General features: G+C 40.3%; 3 protein-coding genes across 5 annotated transcripts in view; 2 read left to right on the plus strand and 1 right to left on the minus strand.

Annotated features, from left to right (window-relative positions):
* Positions 1-461: 461 nt before the first annotated feature.
* On the plus strand, positions 462-11,379 carry LOC311053965 (choline/ethanolaminephosphotransferase 1-like). Its single transcript, XM_084069788.1, has 9 exons — positions 462-638; positions 1,376-1,900; positions 4,983-5,130; positions 5,603-5,744; positions 6,456-6,540; positions 6,792-6,923; positions 7,153-7,311; positions 7,892-8,017; positions 8,497-11,379. The coding sequence occupies exons 2-9, from the start codon at positions 1,475-1,477 to the stop codon at positions 8,623-8,625; spliced, it is 1,347 nt and encodes a 448-aa protein (XP_083925914.1). The 5' UTR covers positions 462-638; positions 1,376-1,474; the 3' UTR covers positions 8,626-11,379.
* Positions 11,380-11,854: 475 nt separating this feature from the next.
* Positions 11,855-19,345, plus strand: dram2a (DNA-damage regulated autophagy modulator 2a). Its single transcript, XM_084069072.1, has 8 exons — positions 11,855-11,966; positions 12,684-12,832; positions 13,357-13,424; positions 15,110-15,252; positions 16,105-16,282; positions 16,830-16,912; positions 17,676-17,768; positions 18,330-19,345. Exons 2-8 carry the CDS (start codon positions 12,702-12,704, stop codon positions 18,450-18,452), a joined length of 819 nt encoding a protein of 272 aa, XP_083925198.1. The 5' UTR covers positions 11,855-11,966; positions 12,684-12,701; the 3' UTR covers positions 18,453-19,345.
* Positions 18,883-24,785, minus strand: part of LOC311053488 (DENN domain-containing protein 2D-like) — a 28,102-nt gene continuing 22,199 nt past the window's right edge. For all 3 annotated transcript variants that reach the window (XM_084069069.1, XM_084069070.1, XM_084069071.1), the window contains 6 exons: positions 23,352-23,500; positions 21,305-21,479; positions 20,991-21,041; positions 20,782-20,863; positions 20,153-20,398; positions 18,883-19,825 (listed from right to left, as the gene is read on the minus strand). In XM_084069069.1, the coding sequence (XP_083925195.1) occupies positions 19,758-19,825; positions 20,153-20,398; positions 20,782-20,863; positions 20,991-21,041; positions 21,305-21,479; positions 23,352-23,500 (771 nt within the window). In that variant the 3' untranslated portion in view covers positions 18,883-19,757. The remainder of the gene's footprint in view (positions 19,826-20,152; positions 20,399-20,781; positions 20,864-20,990; positions 21,042-21,304; positions 21,480-23,351; positions 23,501-24,785) is intronic.

The following is a 24,785-nucleotide window of genomic DNA, read 5'->3' on the forward strand; positions in this document are numbered from 1 at the left end:
TGTGGTCTGCAATTCACATGCACCCATTATTTGGGCTGATATATTTTGTGAGTCCATCTATTCTTTGTTTTTTTTTAATTATTTATTGATCATACATTTATGTAATTATTTATTTAGCCGTCCTACATGCTTATGCATTGCTCAACCAACTTAATCACAAAACACAGAAACTGTACAGATTCCACACAATCGCATTGTGTGGCCTGTCAAAATATGTTTATACATTTTATACATTTGAAAACTTGTGAAATGGGATAAATACATAATGAGTATTTTTTACTTTTGCTACCAGCCTTTTACTTGTAAGTAACAGAGTATTTTGACATTTCAGAATTGATACTTTTACTTATGTAAGAGTACTTTTTCCACCGCTGCTTGTTACGATGACTTTCTTTTGAAAATAGACTCCCGGAAGTGGCATTTCCGCTACTCCTGGTATTTTGACACACTGTGCTGTTCTCATTGCGGCGGTCGTGTATGTTTTCCACCTGCTCCAACCAAAACCTGCCTGTAGTCTCAGACACTAATCCAGTTGTGTAGTAGTTCCTGCTCGGTCCAAGCATTCGGAGCTTGTCCTTTACAGCATCCCATCAATGTAAAAAAAAAAAACGGCAACATCGAAGCGATCAGCTAACACGGTAAGATGCCATGAAGAGATGTCGATGGACAATGTCAACATGCTAAGCTGTCACCAGCTCGTTAGCCAGCAGCAATTGACATTTGTTCACATCCGAGCTATTTTCCACCAGATAAGTCACACTGGATGCTGTGCAAGATCATTAGCTGTTATATTAGTCACACAGCTTTGAACCAGTCAGCAAATAATTACGTTGTTAAATGGTTATAAGTCGTTTATAGCCGTACTGTAGGTCAAAAATAAAAAAAATCCGTATCAATACTAGCGTTATGCATTTAATCAGAAACTAGCTCTGGTCTATAGAAGGAGTTCCCCTACCGCTATGGACCAGAGCTAATCAGGAACATGCTATATTCAAACATCTGCCTCTTAATAAATGTGACATCTAAATAATGCTAAAACAATGCTTTAATTAGCTTTTCAACTATGTTAAGCATGATGATGTTTAGCTCCATTGCAACTGCAAGTCGTCATATTGCCTTTATAATGTGGACATGTTACTGTGAACTTGTGCCTGTCAAATTGTAAAACGTTTTTGACTAGGCCAATACGGACAGCACCAGCTGATGGGGTTTGATGATGCTGTCAGTGTAGCCTTCGATCAATATTTCTTTTTATTGATTTTGACATTTGCAGATATGGAAATGTGAAAATGTATAAAGTACATCTATGATAGTCTTGATCCAAGGCTACTGTCAGTGCTCTCCAAAGTGAACTGTATTTTTATTTTCCATCCAGCACAAAGACCACACACAGCCCCATTTTGCCCAAATTGTGGATTACTAGGACTCAAGCTGTGCCAGGGGAGTGCAAGGCAAAGCGGTTTCAACTTCCTCCATGAGTAGTAGCGCTGGCCAAAGGAATCTACGGTCTCGAACTGCAAAAGCAGGCCATGGCACGGCTGGATCGGCAACAACATGGCCATCACTGGATCCATGCGTTGACACTCCCTATAAGCCAGCCACCATCAAGGGCCAGGCCACAACCTGTGGCGGTGGCGGTGTAAGTTGTGTCCTCCTGAGCAAGTTGGTTCAGATGCCCTCGCCTCCCCTCTCGGTTCACCAGCTGAAGAAGCTGGAGGAACACAAGTACAGCAGTGCAGGACGCTCCCTTCTGGAGCCGCTCATGCAGCACTTCTGGGAGTGGCTGGTAGGACACGTGCCAACCTGGATTGCTCCCAACCTCATCACCATCATCGGCCTGGCCGTCAACATCGTCACCACCCTGGTGCTGGTCTACTATTGCCCCACTGCCACTGAGCAGGTAGGTTCCCATTTTAATACACTGACTTCTGAGGTTCCAATCTTAATATGTTTTTTTTCCTCCTCTTTTTTTCATTTCGAAAGGATGAGCCTAACTGAGCCACCATTGATTTAATACTTGTGTTTCCTCTCTCGGTTTGCTTTGCCAGGCGCTTATGATTGAGGAGTGTGCATAACATTCAAAGCCATTTAAATGTAACTGATATTTCAGATGCAAGGAGAACAAGATGGGTGAAACTATACTGTGCGCGCTGCCCTTTGGAAAATGCACATTTCTCTGCAACATAAATATTATTTTAGAATACGTTTCAGCTTTATTTTACAGTGACAGTGGGTAGAGATACAGTAATGGCAGAAGAGAGATGGAATGACATGCAACAAAGGGCCTCGGGTTGGATTAGAAGTAGAACCCGTGCCCTTGTAGGGCACCCCGCTATTTAAGAATCCTGCAATAGGAACACATTGTTGAATGATTGCCAAGGGTTTATTTAACCACTTGAACCCTAATATATTTAGCTGAACTACAAGCTCACAATGAGTTGCAGTGAGAGCTTGTAGATATGCTATTTTCACAAAACGTTTGCCCCCATAAGAGGGACGCTTGGGTTCATGTGATTAAAATCCAAAGAAAAGTACCAACAGTTTAACTTTATCAACAGCAGTGGTTGAAAAGTTCAATCAGTAAGGTTATCTTTAGCTGACCCTGATCATAGTTGCATGCCCTGGGGTCAGGGTGATTCTGTACTTCTTGGAATAGTTTACAAGGGCTTTCGAGATAGGTGTCCACTGTCCCTAGTTGTCAAGTCACTTATTACAGATGGCCCAGTGACAGTTCTTAAGTGTACCTACAGTAGCACTGATTCTGCATCCAAATAATTACATCATCCTACCAGAGGGGTGTGACTTCTAAATGTTCAATTACTAAACGTTAACAAAAGATACATGTTTAGAAAAATCTGTTGTCATTTAAATGGACAAAATGTCAAAAAAAGTAATACATCATGTGATAATGTGGGTATTTGTAACTTTTCAATAGTGAGTTGGTTTACAGGAGTAATGCAAGTAATGGAATTGAAGCGATGTAAAAATAATTTAAGCATCACTGATCACTCTACTCCAGGCTGTAGAGGGATGCTAGTGGTGCCGATGACATCAGTTCAAACCTGATTGCTTCACAGCAAACATCAATGCAGGCTTTGGCTTTGAGAAGATTAAACAAAACTCAGTAATAAAGTGTGAAATGATCGCAATAGTTGTGCAGGGGATCTCTATTGTGGTAGATGAGGCTTAAAGAATAAGTCCGGACTAAAATAACATGTAGCCTTTTTATCCTACTTATATTGATCCCAAATGACTGTCCATGGGGTCTAAAAGCAGAATTTCCCCCGTCGTCCAGTTTCCTCAGCAGCCCCCATAGCATAGAGCAGAGCCCATAAGTATATCGCTACTTATGCTATTTTTTGCGGTCTTAATCTGTTGTTAGTTGTCATTACACACGCATCCATGCCATGGTTGTCCTACACAAGCCGCCGTAGTCTGCTAAACAGACCAACGTCGTATATACAGCTGTGTTTTGCCAAGTCCCGGAAAAGACACGCTGTGATTGGCCGCAGTAGTCACTTTGATTGGCATTTGTGCCAAACGCTCACCCCAATATAGTTCCTCTGAAATGTTTATTCTTTTTTATTTTGAACATCACCACCATTCGGGTCCATTTTACACTTGGTCTCCTCTCTCTCTCTTTCTCTTCCTCTTTCTCTTTCTCTCACTCTCTCTCTCTCACACCTTTACTTAAGATCTTCTGATATCCTTAACGTAAACATCCTAAATGTTTTTAATCTAAATTATATGATGACTGTGTTACCGTATATGAGCCTTGCATGTGTGTTTGTAATGACATGTTGTTGTTGGCCTAAACGTGTCATTGACATAACCCGCTGTAATGACACTCAGTGTTCTTACATCATCATTTTACAACACAGTGCTGCCACATGAACCTCCTGAAGTGCCACAAGTGTTTTGTTGTTGTCCCAGTTTGTATAACTTCCTGTTCATGAAACTTTTTGATTCCAACAAAGAAATGTTCTTTTTGCTGGAGTCAGTGTATACTCCATGTGAAAGTCAGCATGCACAGTCGGAGTGACACCCGTTGGAGCTTGCTAGTGACATAAATGTGCTTGCTCAAGAACACATCAGTATGTTGGCCCGGGTAGACGGGTAGTTATTGCTCTACACCCTGTACGACCACTCACCAGATTTTCTGATCTACTGAAGAGATTAATGAGTTACTGTGCAAACGATGTACAGGGCCATGTTTCACCGGTCATATGGATTCAACATTCTCCTGTCTAGTTAAGAAAAAACTAAAATAAGTAAATAAATCTGCTATTCTATTATTTCGTTATCTGGTCTCATATATATAATAATCATATAATGTACAAATAAACATATTTTGCTACTGTTTGCTACTGCGATTGTTTAGTCACTGCAATTTTAATTTGAATGCTGCTGGTTTAGAAAATTAACCTCATTATGTTACCCTCAAAGCCTTTGTGGAGGAACATCAGGCAAATGCGTAACACTGCTTGGTCTGGTTAAACGTTCTATCCAAGTCTTGCATTGTGTATGTCTATTTGAAACAGAAAGCTTCCTTGTGACAGATGTTGTGGGGCTGAGTGTCTCAGTAGTGTGAGCCGTGACCGAATATAGTTATTCCACTGCAAAAGAGCTATACTGTAAAAATCCTTCATGTTAATATATCCATTTGTTACTCCAAGAGTGTATGTAACCATTTTGGTTACATTTGTACTCTCGCACAGTTTAATTAAGTGGGCCGGTACCAGATATGATAATAATAAGTAAGTCTTGCCGAGCCATGTCGAGGCTTGATGCTGAGTGCCATGCAGGTAAGCATTGGGTCTTCTTTTTTATGACCCGGCCGGGGAATCGAACCCCTGACCTCCCGGTTTCAGGGTGGACACTCTAACCACAAGGCCACTGAGCTGGTCCTCTAAACCAGATGAAGTAGTACAAAATAATTACTGTATAAATCTGCTATCTGAAATTCTAATGTGTCTTTTCAGGCACCGTTGTGGGTGTACATGGCATGTGCCGTGGGCCTGTTCCTCTACCAGTCACTGGATGCTATAGACGGGAAGCAGGCCCGTCGGACCAATAGCAGCACTCCACTGGGGGAGCTCTTTGATCACGGTTGTGACTCTCTTTCGACAGGTGGGAGAAAATCACATGACATCACAGCACGCACGTCAAATGTGTCCACCAGACATACTCACATAGAGGCAAAACATTCACTCACTTGTTGACAATACAACACTGAGGTGATAGACACAACACAAGATACAGCCAAGTTTAAAGCTGCCATCTGTAAGTTTCATGTCCTACTATACATCAGAGTCAAACCCAGGTCTCCCGCGTGGGAGACCAGACATCTACAGCTCACATTTCAGAAGTTATTTACCTACTCATGATATCTATATACCGTATATATTTATTTTATTTGGTGTTGGTCACATGTCACCGTCTTTAACTTTAACTGTACACAGTTCAAATCCAGAGTTGGTGATTTAACTCTGAAAGTTTACAGGCCACATTTTGTTGCACTTTCAGAGTTGAATCAACGCTCAGTATTTTAGCTGTGTAAATTGTATTTTTTCCCTACTCATTTCCCCCCCATTTTCTTTAGTGTTTGTGGTACTGGGTACGTGCATCGCCATCCAGCTGGGCACTAATCCTGACTGGATGTTCTTCTGCTGCTTTGTTGCCATGTTTATGTTCTATTGTGCCCACTGGCAGACCTATGTGTCGGGCACCCTACGCTTTGGCATGTAAGTTGTACTGTATGCAGCTACACTGTTAATAATGCTTTAACTAGACTGGTAAGCCTGATTTATATGTAGTCCTGTGCTGAAAATAGATCATCTACAAGTGAGCTTATAGATCTTCTATTGTTGGTACGGGACACTGTATAAATTTGGCATTACAGGAATTATTAATCCAAGCTTGTAAAATGTTCACAAGGCGAGTTACATTTAGCGTGACGTCAGAACAAAGATGTTTTAGGGCATTGTTGATAATCAAATGCTACTGCTGGGGAGGTTCAACATCCTCTGATTATACAGGGTATTTTAGTTTATTTTTAGCCAAATTCTTGTTTGCCCTCTTGAGTGACATTCTATCCGAAGGCTCTTTCCTAGTTATCTACAGTATATATTCTCATTTATTTGGCTATGATGTTCTCTTGTTTGCTCTTTGACTAGTTGTATAGTGGACACTCCTACTGTAGGACTTTATCGCCACACTTGGCTCACTGTTGTTGTGTTTACAATTATATATTGAATTGAACTGTATGTTAACAAATTATAGTATGAAATCACTAGAAAGGATTACTAACATTGTCAGTCACAGCAAACTCATAAAGTGCAGTTTGTGCAGGCGCTGCTAGGGGGAGTGGTGTGTACATTGTGTGTTTTGATGTGGCTCTATAACCCTTCTTGACTATTGGTCATAATTCCTCTGCTCTCTCTGTGCCCGCTCAGCATTGATGTGACTGAAGTGCAGATGTTCATAATAACCATGTATGTGCTGGCTGCCTTTGGAGGAACGGCTTTTTGGCAGTTCTCGGTAATGCCATTACCCATTACCCCATATGACTCACCAAATGAAACACTGAAGTTAGTGAAGAGTGTCATAGATTTTAATATTTATGTGGAGTGTGGTTTGTGTTGTAATGATCCCAAAATGTAATCTAGTTTACCATCAATATAGTATTTAGTGTGTAACTAACCACAGCATATGCCTGTTAATTAATATGAATAATATACATCTGAGCCCAAATTCATTCATTGTTAGTTGTGCTTGTTTCATTCCTTTAGATTCCTCTGCTAAACATCCAGGTGAAAATAATTCCAGCCCTCCTCACTGTGGCGGGAGCCATTTTCTCCTGCTCCAACTACTTCAGGGTCATATTCACAGGTGGAGTAGGAAAGAATGGATCCACTATAGCGGTAAGAAGCCGTTTTTAATTTTATTAGAATTACAGTCACATTAGATATACATACAGTACAGTATGTTGATTTTTATATTTATGAGGCCATATGACTGTACTGTAGTCCTGGAATCATGTGGCATTTGGCTTTGTCATGTTAGGAGAGTTTGAGGAACCAGGAAATCTTCCTCAGTTCCTACAGAAGGGACACTGTATATTGAAGCATATCGTGTCTTGTTGCCATGCAGGGGACTAGTGTACTGGGACCATTCTTCCACATTGGTGCCGTGATAATTCTGGCCTTCATGATCTACAAGAAGTCATCTGTGCAGCTATTCCAGAAGCATCCCTGCCTCTATGTTCTAGCCTTTGGCTTTGTGTCAGCCAAGATCACCAACAAATTAGTGGTGAGGAAAAACAAGACAAAATCCAAAATCACTCGCTCATTCACTGCTTCCTCCTCCATATACTGTATAGGGAGTTCTATGTAGGAGACAACACAGTGCATTTATCGGCGAAATTAAAAATCACATTTTACTGGTCACCGTTAATGAAATGAAAATATGCCAGATCAATGTGTATGTTATGATTTTCAATAATGTCAATAGGTTGTACCCTACTTTTCACAATGCATTGTGGAATAAATAAGTCCACTATATAGGGTATAATAATGATCACTATACATTTGGACACCACAAAAAAATGGCGTAATCACTATAGTGCACTATTAGTGAGTAGGGAGTGATTATGGACACAGCCTGAGTGTAATAATGGCGTAGCTATGTGTAGTTTGTGAACAACACTTAACATGTTCAAATGTGGAACCCCATTTTTTGCGGGACATACTGTACATAAATATTTGGGCAAATATTTGGGGGACATACATACAGACAAATGTTGTAGACGGCTGGCCACTTCGGTGCCACACCATAAAAATGATTTAAAAGACTTCCGACCAGCATTTTGATGTCATCTATTTGTTTAAAGGTGGCTCATATGACGAAGAGCGAGATGCATCTGCATGACCTGGCTTTCCTGGGGCCAGGGCTGCTCTTCCTAAATCAGTACTTCAACAGTTTCATAGACGAGTACCTGGTCCTCTGGGTGGCACTGGTAAGAACATTTCCGCTGTTTAACCCATTAAGACCGGGAACGCATCTGTTTAATTTTTAGATTTCTTTGGCTATTCAAAAATAGCAGATATACAAGCTCATAGCGCGGCACCGAGTGCCGCGCTATGAGCTTGTAGATCTACTATTTTTTTTTAAATCGTAAAAATGTGTGCAAATGTTTGAATATATATATATATTTTAAAGCGAACATTTTTAAGTAACATTTTCACTTCTGGGGGGTCCCTGGAACTAAATATTTTGAGATGGGGCCAAATGCATATCATTTTGGGTGGTCCTTGACATGAAAATGTTTGCACACCACTGATATAGAAACATACTTTTTCTTCAAAAAACTGTTAGGATTAAGAAGACATTTTGTAGAATCGGAACCTCAGGCCTTAATGGGTTAAGTCAAGATGCCATCCATACAAATGGGCTTTAATGTGTTCCAATTAAAATTCTCGTCGTCCTTCCATCCAGTTCCTGTCCGCCCTTGACCTGGTGCGCTACAGTGTCAGCGTCTGCAACCAGATCGCCACTCATCTGTGCATCTTCGTCTTCAAACTCAAACAAGCGAACGGACAGCCCGGCTCTCTCTCCGCCAAATAGCGCCGATGACGCCGGAGGCTCCTCCCGCTCAGGTGACAGGAAGCAGCGCGGGGACGTCGTAACCCGAAGCTCCTCCCCTTGCTTCTCGTTCAGTGATACGGTAATGAAGTGAACTCTGGGTTAAGATACGGGGTGGCTGAACGTTTTGGAATCACTCACTCCTATTCATTATGTGCTCACCATGACCACTGCCAACCTTTAGATATCTGCAGACGGAACACCATGGCACTTTGTATTCCACAAAGCCTCGCCGGATATACATAGGCGCAGGGGTCAGTAAGTTGAGGGATCAGGGAGTCCTCCTCCTTAAATCCATTGGTTAGCAATCTTGCACTTGTCCCTGTTTTTCCAGACTGGTCAGGCACCCCGTATTAGCTTATGATGTGATGGATGCATTGAGGGCAAGAAAAAGATGTCTGATAATGGGAACTAATTTATTTAAATCTCTGTGGTGTGCAATAATGCTGTTTTTTTTTTACTTGTTCTCTCTTTTGGTGTATGCTTTAACCAAAGAGAAGAATAGAGAATATTTGTTGTCATTTATTTTGTTTGTGCCATTAAATGTAACTACAGTACTTACCAGCTATTTATGAGAATTAGACATTGTCTAACCACAGTTACTGATAGGAGTCGATTTAAATCTACAATCTATACGTTTTATGTCCTCTCCTGACAGAGAGAGGTAGTTGCAAGTGTAACACCTGAGATTTGAACCTGGCTCTTCCTGTGTGGGAAACCAAGCATTCCAGAGGGAATGCTTGGGAGATATTGGGCTTATGAGCTTCAGGCAGGGCTACCTAGCAACCAATAGGTGTCCTACCCAATACGAGGGTCCAAATTTTCTCAATGGAGAAGTAGTTGTATTGTATTAACATAACATACTTTTACCATACAGGTTGGTAAAAAAAAGAAAAAAAAGGTTTTCATTAAAATAATTCCCAGATTGCAGATTTAAGGAAAATAAATTACCATACCACTGTTCATATATTGGATTGATCTTGGACTGAAACATGCTGTACATACAATGTATTGTTAAGAAGGGTGAGTTTCTACTTAACCAAATTAGGGGAGCCTATACTGTACCTAGCTTGTCTGACCAATATGAATGTCACTGTCACTTAAGTCACTTATTTAGGTACTTATTGAGGCACAAACTGTCACCATTTTCCTTACAGGTAAACCCTAGGTGAGGTCAAATAATGGGGTTGTGTATTATGAGAAAATTATACATTATACCTGCACATACATGTACATGGTGAAATCATTTCCAGCTTTGAAAATGTATGTATTTTGATGATCGATACGAACAGAAATTCAAACTTCGTTTTCTATACGCCACAGTACTGTAAATGGCTGGTTACTGTTCTTTTTTTTTGCCATTCAAAGAGATCAGTACACAGATTTATGTGATTGTCTTGTATGCTTCCAGTCAGCAGGTGCTGTAAAAACAAGGAGATGATCTTTAGTAGAATTTCAAATGGTTTAAGTTGTTTGCCAAATCTTAATTGGTGTGAGTAATTTGAGAAAGAGTCTTCATGTTCAAGTCTTTCCACTGGATCGTGAAAAGAGTTTGTCAAAGCTTATTTTGTTAGTTCTGTCTTTCCATAGACTGTAGACCAGCACTGTACCAATGCTTACGCTCCTCTTCTCTGCACTGTACCCATGCTTAGGCTTGATTTATACTTGCGTGCCGGTGTCGTGCACTGAAAATAGGCGATCTACAAGCTCACAACACACCGCGCGGCGATGCATTGTAAGCTGGGTTATCGGCTATTTCCGCAACACCAGCATGCAACCATGTATAAATCAAGCTTTACACTCCTAGCTTACACTCCTACACTCCATCTATACACATCAGTTCCCTGTGTTCATTGCTGCATACATTTTGTGGATAGTTTCCTTGAAAAAAGGACTTCTAATAGTGTACCATTCAATGGGGTATTCTATTCAAATACCAATTACAGATTACAGTCACCTTACCAAGTATTTGCATTCATAGGGTAAAGTGTGGGGATAAATAAAAGCCCCGATCTGTTATTTGTAAATGGTTGTCACCTCAAAATAATAGGGGTTGTCTGTTCTTCCACCTTGCTCCCACTGTTACCTCATCGTTAGGGTTCTGATATCCTGCACAACATTGTCCACTGCTGCTCACTTCTATGCTCCACGTTTTAGAAATTGTTAATTTCTGGTCTGCATTACATGCGCAGTATACACACCGTTCTCATTCGTTTTGATGCCGTTTACGTATTCTGAGTGTTACAAGTTTCGTGGCCAAATACCGTCCACAGTCGAAAATAACAATAGCTTGTTTGCTAATCCCTTCATATGGTTATAAAAGTTGTCTGGTTATGTCAATCTGAAGAGTCTTTTTTTCTGTATTCTTTGATTGTCACTTAAAAGTTGAAGGTATCAATTTTTGAGCGCTTCTTAACCCACAATTATTCAAACTGTGATAACAAACTAAAGTATGCATACACATTTAAATATAATCTGAGCCATCTAACCATTGAAGACCTTTTAAAACAACTAACAAAACACTTACTGTAACTTGTCATTTCCCCCATCATTAAGTAGACATAATTATGAGGAACATGCAGAAATGTTGTAGATGGATTATTAGGTAATATGTTTAAATGGATTTTAATTTGACCAATGTTCTTTTTCTTCTGTATAAAATAATTAATTTTGGGATTAAACAACCATACAGATAAACAACCTTACAGATAATAAAGATTGATATATTTATGATAATCTATGCCTTGTATCTTTTGTTGATTCTGGCATCATTTATTCTTGTGTTTAGCAGTGACACACAGTGTCCAGTTAATCATGATCCAATGACCAATGGTACCTGTTGAAGCCTCGCTTATATCGTTGAAGGCTATCCGCTATGCTCAAAGAAATATGTAGTGTTTGGGAGATCACTGTGTGTTGGTGTGCACTGCGCCTGTGTGGTGTGTAGGAGGCCTGCCAAAGTATTTTGGCAGTCTGCATCAATGAAAGTGAAATCATGCTTTAAGGAGTGTCAGCTGACTTCAGGCTGAAGGAGCAGCAGACCAAAGTCACAAGGCCTTGGCTTAAGCAGATGGAAACCTCAGGTCTCTGTGCAACTCATTCAAACACTTAAACTTTCACTTTCACACCTTACATCTCCGTCTCACCACTTCCTCTCATCTTTTGCTGATGATTTATTTGTGAGTTGAGAGATTTTTAGCTAAAACGCCCAACATCTCTCCACGTTGGAATTCCACTACTTTGGGGGACTCGAGTGGAGCGGTGGCGGTGCCGTTTGTGCGGTTGAACTGGAAGGAGGCCTGACTCCTCTCTTTTCACAGTGAGTAAGTTGACAAAAATCTTGGTATGTGACCTGCACTCCTCTGAGCTATTTGTGATCTTTTCTTTTTTCTGTTTTTTTGTAACAGTTGGGTTTTGCCATAACCACCTGAACCCCAGCATCCATATTCTGGGGGAACAGTAGCCAAAACTAGCGGATCTAGAAGCTCGCAATGCCTTGTGAGCTTGTATATCTGCTATTTTTGGCGAAGAGATTTGGTGTACACGGAAACATGTGGTCCAGCTACAGAGCCAACTCCGGTCCAGTTTAAGCAAATGTGGTTGACTGATTTAGTAATTATGCAGAACATGTCACACTGATGGCGACGTATTAAATATATACATGGATTAAAGTTCTCAGTCACCACCACTGATTTCAATCTTTTTATGAGATTCATGTGTTAGAATGGGTCAAACTAGCAATAGAATACATGTTAAAAGACTCAAATTATGCAATTTCTTCTACTGGTTTGCTGTATGTAGAACAGCAGAAACATATGTTTAGAATGATAACACCTAAACATCATAATTATACATATTGTGCTAAATGTTTAGGAAAAAGTGCTAGTGTGGGGGGCGTTAAACAAATCACAAATTGGGACTTGGCCTAACCAAAATTCTCACCTGTCTAACGGCCACTTCGTTCAAATGTGTTTTTTCTGTGTGTGTGTGTGTGTGTGTGTGTGTGTGTGTGTGTCGTCTGTCTTCCTATTCTTTCACAGCCTCTCAGGCAGTACAGCATGTGGTGGTTTCAGAGGGGGGTCTCTGTCCTCCCTGCTTTATTAGTGACCTGGGCATCAGCCACATTCATCATCAACTATGTCATTGCTGTGCTGCTGGGACACATTGATCCTCTGATACCTTACATCAGGTATGTGGGGACATCTATAGGCCCTGTGCCTCTGACCCTTTCCAGAAGGTGGCATTCCCGTTTCCTGTACAGTTGCTCATAACTTCATTTGATTGGCTCAGCAGTAGAAGTTCACATATGAAGGTGTTGTGTTTCCAGTTCAAATCTGCTGCTGAGCCATTGAAATAAAGCAACGAGAAACTGACTGGAATTCATAAAGGGAACTATACTAGACTAGACTATTGTCTGATCAGGATTACATACATTACATGAATTTACTTTCCCCAGCTAGAAGCCCAAGCCAGTGATGTGCTGTATGTAACCCAATTATTAAGCATAGTGTTGAACGTGGGTTAGAATAGAATCAGACTTTTTTTTTAAAGAACAATTTGAAAATAAATTGCACCAATCACCTTGGAATACATTGCATTACCATTACTCACAATGTGCACTAGTGCTGAAATCTTTCACAGCATTAGTCATTATTTCCTGTCAGTTAAGCTAGGCCTGAGTGTCTGACATTTGCGTTGGTGGATTGTTTACAGTGACACAAGCTTGGATCTCCCTGAGCGCTGTCTCTTCGGCTTCATGATGAGCATCTCATCCTTTTTAGGTAAAAAAAAGATATATATAAAAGTGACACATCCTGTTTGGGGGTCTGAGAGCGGGAGTGGAATTGGTGAAACACCATTTTGTAGCTGCAATTTAAGCCAGCAAAACTTGGATTGTAGCGCTGTAGATTTTGTACCAACTACAAATGTTGGTTCGGGTGTCGGTTTGTATCATCATTCATGTTGCTGGTTTCCATTGAAAATGAATGGTAGCCTGTAGCTTTGTATCTGCCAGTGTGAACCCAGCCTTAAGCCTGATTTATAAATTACTTACTTAGTTATGCACTGTAAATAGCTCTGGTATTTTTTTGGCATGGGATACCACCGCACAGCTATTACAAATCAAGCCTATACTGTTGCCCTTTTCAAAGCACACAAATCCAGTTTCACGGCTGTGATTTGTGGTTGTATGTTTGGTTTTTGGAGTGCTTAATTTGGGTTGTTGTTGTAAACAGTCACCTGATTTTGACTTGAAAACGTGTTCACAGATTCAATCAGTGTAATGGCTTGGCTCTCAGACCCGAAGGACAAATGCAAAAAGAAATACAAAAAAATATGAATTACAAATAATGCAAAATGTAGTCTTTGCAAAAACTGGCAGCGAAACTAAACTGCCCATAAACTAACAGCAAACAAAGGTAAAACAAAATGCTCTGGCGGGTTCCACGTGGAAGAGGAGTGCACTGTGAAGTGTGGATCTTTTACAGTGATTGGAGGCCCTGGCCGAATACAAGACAGGTGGGCACTAGGGCACTACATCTGGGCACCATATTTTTGGGATGACTGGGCACCTGGAGAGGTGGGCACCCGGACAACTGTGCACCAAAACCATCTGGGCACTAGGGACATGTGGGCACCTGGATGTAGAGATAGGGTTAGAGATAACTGGGCACCTGGAGAGGTGGGAACAGGGATAACTGGGCACTCGGACGAGTGGGAACTAGGGACCTGTGGGCACCTGGACGAGTACTTAGGGGTGGAGATGACTGGGCACCTGGATGAGTGGGCACCTGAATTTTTTGTCATTTTTTCCCCCAATCGTTTTTATGTAGGCTACTGTTTATCTAAAAAACAATCCATCATTTTATAGTGTACCGTTCTATTTATTTAACAGTAGGCTACAACTGTATGTTTTTCTATCATTTTATAGTTTACTGTTTAGCTATGTTTTTTCTATCCTAACATTGATCATTGAACCATTTTTTGGTATCCTTAATTCTTTTTGGTATTTTCCCATTTTGTTAAATGTTTTAACAGTGGCAAATACACTCTTATATTGTACTTTGAAACTCGTACTTTTGATGTACTTTTGACCTCAGTACTATTTTGGCTAATAAACCTTCGACCTTGTAGGGTTTAAAGAACAGTGGGTTAAATATCACTTACCACCAACAAAGCAGCATGCTATGTAAAGTAAAAAAAAACACTTGTGGACACGCATCCTAATTCAGGTGCCCACTTGTCCAGGTGCCCACATGTCCCTAGTGCCCAGATGGTTTTGGTGCCCACCTGTCCTGTTACCCCCTGGAATGCTGCCTCCGATCCCACACACAGAGACAGAGGCCATAGGGTCAAAACTAAATTAAAATAAAAAACAAATGAAAAATGCAAAACTATAATAATGTTCAGGATCTATCTCAGTAACTTTGCATCCACAATTTTGTTTTGTACCCAATGTCCCTTGCAGGTGTAGCTACAGTGTATGTGCGTTACAAGCAGGTGGAAGCCCTGGCCATAGGGGGAGAACAGAGGTTACATCGGCTCAACTTTGCAGGTCTGGCACTGGGCCTTCTCAGCTCCCTGGGCATGTGCATTGTTGCCAATGTTCAGGTAAATTCGATTTGCTTTAGTTTTCTTGTTCTATGAATATGAATCCAGCACCGCTGTACATTTACTTCTAGTTATACATGGTAGGGAACACCTTTTGCCAGCCATTAAAAGTGCAGTGTACCCTTTCAGACTTGTTCCTAGTATTTAGTATTAAAGACAATTAAAATGCTTTTATGATTGTGATCTGTTGTTAAAGGAACACAACAAATTTGCAACCGTATCTTTATATTCCTCACTCATAAGATGGCACCATCTTATGCTCTGCATCTGAGATGGGCTGTGGACAGTAAAGAAACCTACAACATCATTGGTGTGAATTCCAAACTAGTAAACTACAGCCTTTATCTTCCCTGAAGTTAGCACACTGAAATAGAACCCATTGTTCTCGCATCAATAAAAAATGTATTAAAAGTTTGCTATTACCACCAATGATGTCATCACTAGGTATTTGCGAACCATCCACAGACTACCTCTTTTTCTTCCAGCTAATTCCCATCAGGGGTCTTTCTTGGTCACTCCAGCCTGCATGTCCTCTCTCACCGCATCCATAAACCTCCTCTTGGGCCTTCCTCTTCTTCTCTTGCCTGGCAGCTCCATGTTCAGCATCGTTCTCCCAATGTACCCTTCATCTGCGCACCATACTCCGCGACACAGAGCATATGTTGACAGAAATAGTACACTCCCATAGTGAGCATTAGTGAGGACAGAGATAGAAAAAGGCAAAATGTTCCTTTAAATGTTTGCTCTTTCTCTTGTTCCTGCATCTGCATACCATCAGCAGCTGCCGGAACAATAATGTTTCCACTTGGGGACTTCTAGGTCTCTTATCTTGATCTCGTATTTTCTTTTTAGAAAAGTGCCATAATTTCTGTGCACCTGCTGGGGGCCGGGCTGACGTTTGGCGCGGGGTCCCTCTACATCCTGGTGCAGACAGGTCTGTCCTATCACATGCAGCCACGCTTCCACGGCAGGGACATCCTGTGGGCGCGCACCGTCGTGGGGCTGTGGACCATGGCCAGCATCATCACATGTGAGAACATCTCGTTGCTCGCGGGCAGAAAGCTCTTATCTCCATATTCTAACTTTTTTGCTTTCTCGTAAATTAACACCCTACTTGTTCATACTACAGCGTCACACAAAAGCATCAAAAGTAGCAAATATACAAGCTGGAAACGCTGCGTTTTGACCTTGTATATCTACTACTATTACTATAAAAAAAAATGTAATCCTGAAAAGTGTTTTGGAGATATGAGGTTTCTACCCGACGAGACAAATATTCTACAACAGTGGTTCTCAAACTTTTTAATTTCAAGGACCCCCATAATTAAATAAACCTGTAGAGTTACAGACCTTTAAGGTCTATTTGGAACTTCCTCAAGGAACCCTTAGGGTCCCTGGACACCACTTTGCCTTGACATGAAAGAGTTTGAAGAACCACTGATGTAGACAACTTAACTTACTGGCCACATGAAGTCCGAGAACTACATGGGAGCCGTGCCTTGTCCATGTGGATTATTCTTTTATCGCTTATATGTGCCCCTCTCTAACACAGCTGTGTCTCTTTCTATTCCACACAGTGTTTGTTTCATCAGTGGTACTTTATGATGACCTACCAGATATAGAAGTGACCAGTAAACTCAACTGGACACCAGGGGAGAAGGTCAGTGAACATTTATGATGGCCTACCAGGTGTATATCGTGCTCGTCAGGTGGAAACCTTTTATGTCCAAAACTATTACTTTTCAGGAAATGTGTTCCAATTGATCCAATGTAGTTATTATTTAGTCACGCTCATTAGCGCTTATTAATACTTTTCATTTCTTCAGAATTTATAAAACCTTAACCACTTTTACTTTCTAAATCATTTCTAAATCAAAAAGTAAAAAATAGCTGTCACGTTGTGACACGTTGCAAGCTTGTAGATCGGCTATTTTTGCAACTTGTTTTCGAAATGCTTATTTTTGCGTTTTACAAAACATTTCAACCTCACGTTGAAACGTTTCACTCACAAATTCAGCAATCTGATTTCAGTCAGTGCTATGAATTGACAACAGCAATCAGCATAGGAGGTGGAAATCTACTGTAAAAGCTTTTTAACTGATCATACAATATCTACTGCATGTGGTTCCTACCATTCGTGATTTGCATTGCGGACAGGTTTATGCAAACGTGTGCCAGAATTTAGGCTGTACCATTTCCCTAGTATTAGTAGATTGAAATCTAGCAGTTTCCTCCTTAGTCAGCTTTCCAAATTTATTTTGAATATAGAAAAGCTTCCACAAGATTGCAATTGGGTTATTATACCAGCCAGGTTTATGAAGCTATTGGAAATGGTGAAGAATAAAATCTGAGTGTTCATTTAATAGTCAGGATGTTGCTGTGTAGACACATGTACCGTATGTCCTATTGACCTTGTGTTCCAGGGTTACGCAGCCCATCTGGTCAGTACAGCAGCTGAGTGGTCCTTAGCTTTCTCCTTCGTCTTGTTCTTCCTCACCTACATCAAAGACTTTCAGGTAAGAGCTGCTGCTCCACTAACTTCAATCAAAATCCAAAAGAGTGTTGTTTCTCTGGAATAAATTGATGCACTCGGGTAGTGCAGGGGTAAGGTTCCTGCCCACTACTGTGGAGAACAAGGGGTTCAAATCCTCCGGTCATCCCAACCAACACAATGGGCCATGTTTAAGGGTGGGGGAGGCCAATCTCAGTGACTGCACTAGTGACTCCTACCGGTTGGTCAGGGCGCCTGTTCAGTGGTGTGTGGAGAACTAGGAGGAATATGTTCCTCCTCATAGGTTACGTCCTCCTGATGAAACTCCTCACTGTTCGAAAAAAGGAGCAAACTGGCAGTGACACATGCTCGTCTACATTCTCACTGAGACCAACCAGTAGGGGTCAGCAGAGACAAGGGATTACAGTACAAAAGGACTTGGAAATTGGACATAATGAAATTGGAAGCAGTGGGGGAAAAAAAAAGATAATCAAAGATAATCGAAAGAAGAAAACTGAACAAATTGATGTCTCAATCACTGGTCTTTACTGAATAGCATGAGTTAAATAGTCCTGTTTTTGTGCAGAAACTGGACATGCGGGTGCAGGCTGTCCTGCAGAGTAACCACCTGTATGACTACAATCACTATGATGTCAGGGCTCATGTGCACCACGAAGAACAGTCACCACTGCTGGCAGGGAGCATCTGACATGAAGACACCCAACCGCTGTTTCCTCATTGCCTTTGATGCAGAATTTGTATTTTCAGTGGAAATGCTGTATATATTATCTTTTTCATTCTGACATTTATTTAATGTCAGATTTTGCGGGTACCAAGTACTGGGGCTGTAGTTACAGAACCTTTTCATAATACTATCTTTATCTGTGACAGTTAACTGTGTGTTGCCACAGTAGACTGTAGGTCAAGTTTGATGTGAAGTCCATTTTGCTGCTTACCGAAGATTATGCAAAACCCAAAACAATTAAGTATATCCCTTTTTTATAATGAAAATGTTTCCATTGATTTGATGTGGATTAATTTAATTGTTGCCCTTTAAGCACATCATTTGTAAGACCACATTTGTGGGTGCAACTGGTTATAAATGTAATTATATTGACAAAGAAAATGAAGAAATGCAGTTGAAAATTAACTAGTCTTTATTTGAAATGATTTTTCCGCCTGTCATATTGACAGCGACTTGGCCACAGGAAGAGAACCAGCAGTGAAATTGAAAACTAAAAAAGCCTCGGACCTTTGAATGTCATCAACACAGGGTTTCCAAAAGCTCTGGAATCATAGGACTGGATGATGCATGTCAAAAACTTCAACGTCAGGTCAGGTTGGCTCCCGCACAGTACAATCACCAGTGTTAACTCTGACAGTGTATAAACGGAACCAGTTAACTCTTGAGTTAAATGAACACTGAGGATTTTTACTGTGCAGATCCCTTCACTTGAATCCCCTTATTCTGTGACAATTCAAAACTATCTACAGCAGTGACTGCTGTCAGTGATGGAAAGTAAATTTACTTAACCCATTAAGACCTGAGGCCGCTTCTAAACATTTTCAAAATCCTAAAAGAAAAATCGAAAAAAAATATGATTTTTTTTTTTTGAATTGAGTATTTCTATTTGGATCATTTAAACTTATACTCTGCTTTTGTACTTTTACTCAAGTTGAAGTTTTAATGCAGGGTTCTTGTAATAGAGTACTTTACTTCTTCCACCGCTGACAGTCAGTCTGACTATGCTGTGTCAAATACATTCTGGAAGGAGTGTGATGTATGTTCCTATGATTCCAGACTTCTGGAACGTCCCGTATGCCTCATACAGTAGCAGCAACATTTAAAGAAACTAGAACAAAGCTACACAATACACACAGTAACATTAATTAAAACACATTATTTACATCTCACTGAACGTACACATTTGTACTCTAAACCTTTAAATTCACATCTTAATCCCTTATATACAAATAGTGGTCACTTATACAGACAGTGTGTTTCCCAAAGTAATTAGTGTTTCTTTGGCTTTTTCTCCCGTTTCTTTTCCTGGTATTCAACAATCTTTTTGTGAAATATTCCTGGAAAAAAAAGAATGGGAAAAGGTCAGTCTAAATGGTCACACAATCCCACACATTACCTAGAATTGTTAACCTTGTGAAGGTAACCACTTTAAACCCTGGCATCCCAATTTGGGGTGACCTTCAAGCTCACAAAATAGAGCATAGCCTAACTAAACAAAAAAAACGCTGTTATAGGGATAACAGACAGATATTTTGGCCAATATCCGATTACTATTTGCATGGTTAAATGGTGTGTGGGTAGAAAAATTGGGTAGAAAAAGGGGCAAAAAGAGAAGCATACGAGTATATTAGTAAGGATAGTTCCAGCCCTAGGCTAGCTCTCACCTTGGTGCATCCCTGTGTGCCTCTGCTCCACCTCCTGGATGAAGAGGTCAAACATCTGCGTCATGATGAACTTCTTCACAAAGTGCCGTGTGGTCTTGGAGTCGATGGCCTTGTAGAAGCTCCTCTTCTCAAACACCCCGCTGGCATCCGCCGCGCCACGCTTCACATACGAGGCGTAATGGCCGACCGTTTTCACAAAGAATTGCAGGAAGGCTTCGGAGACGATCCTGTTCAACTCTTCCACAGCTGAAAGGAAAGTCACACACGTTCACAAAGGCATTTTGAGTAGTGTTCATCATTTTGAAATGCCAGTAGAATAGTGGCAATATTGGGAAATATTGTGCCAGGGTCCCGCATACAACATTTGTGTTAAAATATAAAAAATAAAACGTTTTGTAGTTTGTTACAAGCTCAGCATTGTGAGCTTGATATATTTAGGGTTAAAAGTGGTTAAACTAATTTAGCTGGGGACCCCCTGGAACCCTCCCAAGGACCCCCTGTGGGTCCCCAGACCCACTTTGAGAATCACTGGTGTACATCATTTTGAAAACCCAAAGAACTCTGTTTGCTCTATCTAGTACAACAATGTAAACATTTGCTGAGTTTGACTTCAAGCCCAGTTTACTCACTAGGGTTTTCTTTTCTCTGTTTTAATGCCTGTAATATCTCGTCTTGGAGCTTAGGGGGCAGAATATCCCTCTCATCACCAATCTGGAAACAAAGGGGTTTCACATTAACACTGACAGGGAGTGTAAGTTTCACACTATAAAAGAATATATATTTGTAGAATATTTCCTTTGAAACAAACAAAGCATCAAAACAGACTGGTTAAACTTACAGAAAAGAGGAACGTCTCCTGCCTATTTTCAGACAAGTCCACCACAAGTAACTGTAAGAAGAAATGCATGGATAAGTTCACTAGTGTTAGTTTGAATGACTGCATCATTTGAATGTTGTGACTGGATACAGGACAGGTTGAGGGAACTCTATTATTAATCACAAATGCTACACCAAGGACTGTCAGGGTTAGGAAAGGGCAATTAACTGAAAATATATTGAAAATGGTCAGTATTAAAAAACAAATCAAATACATGTGGCTGATCCATTGCTGGGACTTCCACGTGAAGGACTGTTGGGGGAACAGTAACTCACATCAGCACTTTGGTCGGTGACAAGATCCAGCAAGCGTTTCTCGACCCCCAGCACGTATGGGGTTGGGGCTGAGACCACATCGATGAGGATCTGTGGAACAATGGAGATGTAGGTGTGCTGCCAGGTGAATGGATAAAGGAGCGCCGTCATTGCATGAATGACCTGCGATAAGGTGCTGCAGAGAGACAAATGGACAGAAATCAGTTAACAGGAGGGGAATTCAAGACAGCCACCATTCAGACAAGGCTCAGACAACCCTTCCTCTAATATTGCTATTACTATCTTTGCTTGTTTATTATTCTACTCCTACTAATAATAATCCCCACTCCTTTGGTGTATTTTCATCACTGTACATTTACGTGAACTTCCCTCTGCATTTACTATTAGGAGCAGTAATAATGAGTATTAGTAATGAGTCTATAAAGGGTAAATGCGTTTATAGGTATTTAAATACCTACATGCCAAGAAAATATTAATGACATTAAAATGTAATAGTCTGTAACTGTTAAAATGCAGAAAGTTACAATTTGCGTTAAGTTGTGCATGTATAAGACTGAGACAAATAATAAAACAGGCCTATCTGCCCTGGCCAAATTGCAAAAGAGACGAAGAGAGTGATGTCAGGCACACCAAGGCCTCTTCCTCATGAACAATGTCTCTTTCCACAGACAATTCAAGTAAAAGTTTGCAACACCACTACGAGTTTTACAACTGCCAAGTGATGTTGACATACATGTGCATCCATTACAGATGCATGAAAGCGCACAGCAGGAGAAAGTAAATAAAGAAACCAAAAGTAAGAGGTGCTCGTCGTTTTGCTGTTTGTACGCTAGACAACTTAAAAATGCCTTGCTGTCTAAAATATATGAAATCATCTCATATAATTATTACTATTTATAATTGTAAATATAGGCTAGTAAATGTCTGAAAGTATACTTTAACATGAATCCAACATATTATTAGCAAAGATATTTGTAAACAAAGACATTTTACACTGATAATAGTGCTGTCAAATAAGTCTATGAAACCATCCAGGTGCAGCATCACCTGAGGGCAACCCTAGTTACATCAAAGAAAAACCTTCCAACAGTGGTGAGTGGTGAACTAGCTTTGAAAGCCTCTTGTTAAGTTGTATGGATGGCTTTCTGTAAAAAAAAGTTTGATATGCAACTCAATTTTATACAATACATGTAGTGGGGGTCTCTCTCAGCTAAGGGGTCCTTGGCTTGAAAAACATTGAAGAACTCTGCTGGCCTAGGCCTATATGCTTAATTTATAATTGTGTCACCCAGTGAAAATTCGAAGGAATGTGAATTTGGTTACATGGAAATTAGAAGCACAAGTTTGTTATTTACATTTGTTGACAGTGCTGGACGTGTACGGCGATGGGGCTCAAAGGTCATGACTCATGGTCACAAAAAGTCTGTTTCGCAACATAGTAACTGATAGAATAATGTATGATCAATCTAGGAAACTCGCACTGCTGTTGTTGACAACTGCAAGTAAGGTTTGCTTTGGATATCCTAACAACAGCAAGTACTTTTTTTTGCTTGATTGATCAAACGTGCTCCTTCCCAAAAACCTCAACTAAATTTATAGTACAGTAGATCAGTGGTTCTTTAAGTGGGGTCCGGGGACCCCCGGGAGTCCTTGAAGGGGTTCCAGGAGAGGTCCTCAGTCAAAATCAGCGTAACCACTTTAACCCTATTTTATACTTTGGCTAATCAGAAATAGCTGATCTACAAGGTCAAAATCTTCAAAGAATGTGAAGATTTGGGAATAATTTAACAAAAATGTTCTCTTCTGGGACTCTCTGGCATAAATTCTTTTCAGATGGGGGTCCACGGCCCCAATTTCAGGGCCCTTGAAAAACATGAAAATGTTTGTCAAGGGGATTATTTGTCTCAGCTCTTCACACTGTATTAATGACATATAAGCCGGTTGATGGACTTTGCCTTGGGCAGGGCTTACAGTTACACAGGGTTAAGTATCCATGACGAACTCTATCTGTGTTTTGTGACTGTATGGGTGATTGCATTCTTAATACCCCAGCTCCTCAGCGATGAAGACGATCCGTCTCTCCAGGACAACAGCAGCAAACACCACCATCACCTCCTCGTCAGTCAGACAGCGGAAGAGCGTGTCGAAGCTGACGTGCTCCAGCCAGGAGTCCAGCGGACGCGTCAGCCTGATGATCTAAGTGCAGAGAGATGATGGATACCCTGAGTCACATGTCATCACAGAAGTAGGCCTGTCACTACCCCGAGTCACATGTCATCACAGAAGTAGGCCTGTCACTACCCCGAGTCACATGTCATCACAGAAGTAGGCCTGTCACAATTATTACCTAAAAGCCCAATTGCAATTATTTTGCATAATGGTTTCCATGTTGAAAATGTTTCACACATTTTCAAATATTTTCAAAACATTGCGGAAACAGCGGATCCTCAAGCTTACAATGTGTCACAAAGTGACACAAAAATCTTTTTAAATAGCAGCCTTTTCCGTATTTAAAGGACAACTTTGTTTTTTTACAACCAAGGTTTAGATTTTAGCTTGTAATTAAAGTAAATAAATGATGAGTGTAATTTTTTTTTCATTTACTGCTTTCTATAGTTTTAGCATTTTTTTGCGATATTTTTTACAGTGGGCGGGGGCATTCTGTCCGGTGGCTAAATATGCCTTTTTTACACAATAAAAAAGGTCCGGCTGTCTGAGATGGCCAGATGTGAGTTATTGGGGGCTAGAAGAGCTACTGTAAATAATAATAAAGAAAACGCCGGGTTAATGTGTTAAAAAAATGCATATTTAGCCACCGGACAGAATGCCCCCGCCCACTGTGAAAACACTGTAAAAAAGATTGTGAAAATTGCTAAAACTATAGAAAGCAGTAAATTTAAAATTTTTAACACTCATCTTTTATTTACTTTAATTACAATCTAAAACATAAACATTGGTTGTAAAAAAACAAAGTTGTCCTTTAACAAAAAAAAAGATTTAAAGTATAAAATTATTAAATATGTCAGTAATTTCTTTGTGTATTTAAGTTTTGTCATATATGCCCTGTGCAATTTTTGATTATGAATCCTAAAAGGCAAACAGAAATAATAAATAGTATTCATAAGTTCAATGCCAAAAACACAATTGAATCGTTAATCACAATTATTTGTATGACAATCGTGAAACTAAACAACTAAATAATAATCATGCATTGGAACACAGGTAATTTCTTTACATTTCCTAAAAAGTAACTGTTTTGGACAAACAAGGTTTCCAACCGACAGCAACGATATGTTATTGACCTGTCAACACTGAGTCAGCCCTGCTCACAACAAAACATTCCACTTGTAAGTCTCTCCTTTCTATTACTAATACAAAAAAGGGCCACACCTTCTGAAGAAATGATTCACACAGTTTGTTTGAAGCCTCCCCCATGTATCCCTAAACACTAAAATGGCCATCAAACATCAACGTTATCATC

The sequence above is a fragment of the Gymnoscopelus microlampas genome (assembly GCF_963454915.1).
Source record: "Gymnoscopelus microlampas genome assembly, chromosome: 10".
In the NCBI taxonomy this organism is placed as follows: domain Eukaryota; kingdom Metazoa; phylum Chordata; class Actinopteri; order Myctophiformes; family Myctophidae; genus Gymnoscopelus; species Gymnoscopelus microlampas.

Coding starts and splice junctions, on each gene's coding strand:
- LOC311053965 (XM_084069788.1), top strand. CDS start 1,475: ATGAGTAGTAGCGCTGGCCAAAGGAATCTACGGTCTCGAACTGCAAAA. Junction 5,745..6,455: donor GGCACCCTACGCTTTGGCAT/GTAAGTTGTACT, acceptor GTGCCCGCTCAG/CATTGATGTGACTGAAGTGC. Junction 6,541..6,791: donor CGGCTTTTTGGCAGTTCTCG/GTAATGCCATTA, acceptor TCATTCCTTTAG/ATTCCTCTGCTAAACATCCA.
- dram2a (XM_084069072.1), top strand. CDS start 12,702: ATGTGGTGGTTTCAGAGGGGGGTCTCTGTCCTCCCTGCTTTATTAGTG. Junction 12,833..13,356: donor CCTCTGATACCTTACATCAG/GTATGTGGGGAC, acceptor GATTGTTTACAG/TGACACAAGCTTGGATCTCC. Junction 16,283..16,829: donor CATGGCCAGCATCATCACAT/GTGAGAACATCT, acceptor TATTCCACACAG/TGTTTGTTTCATCAGTGGTA.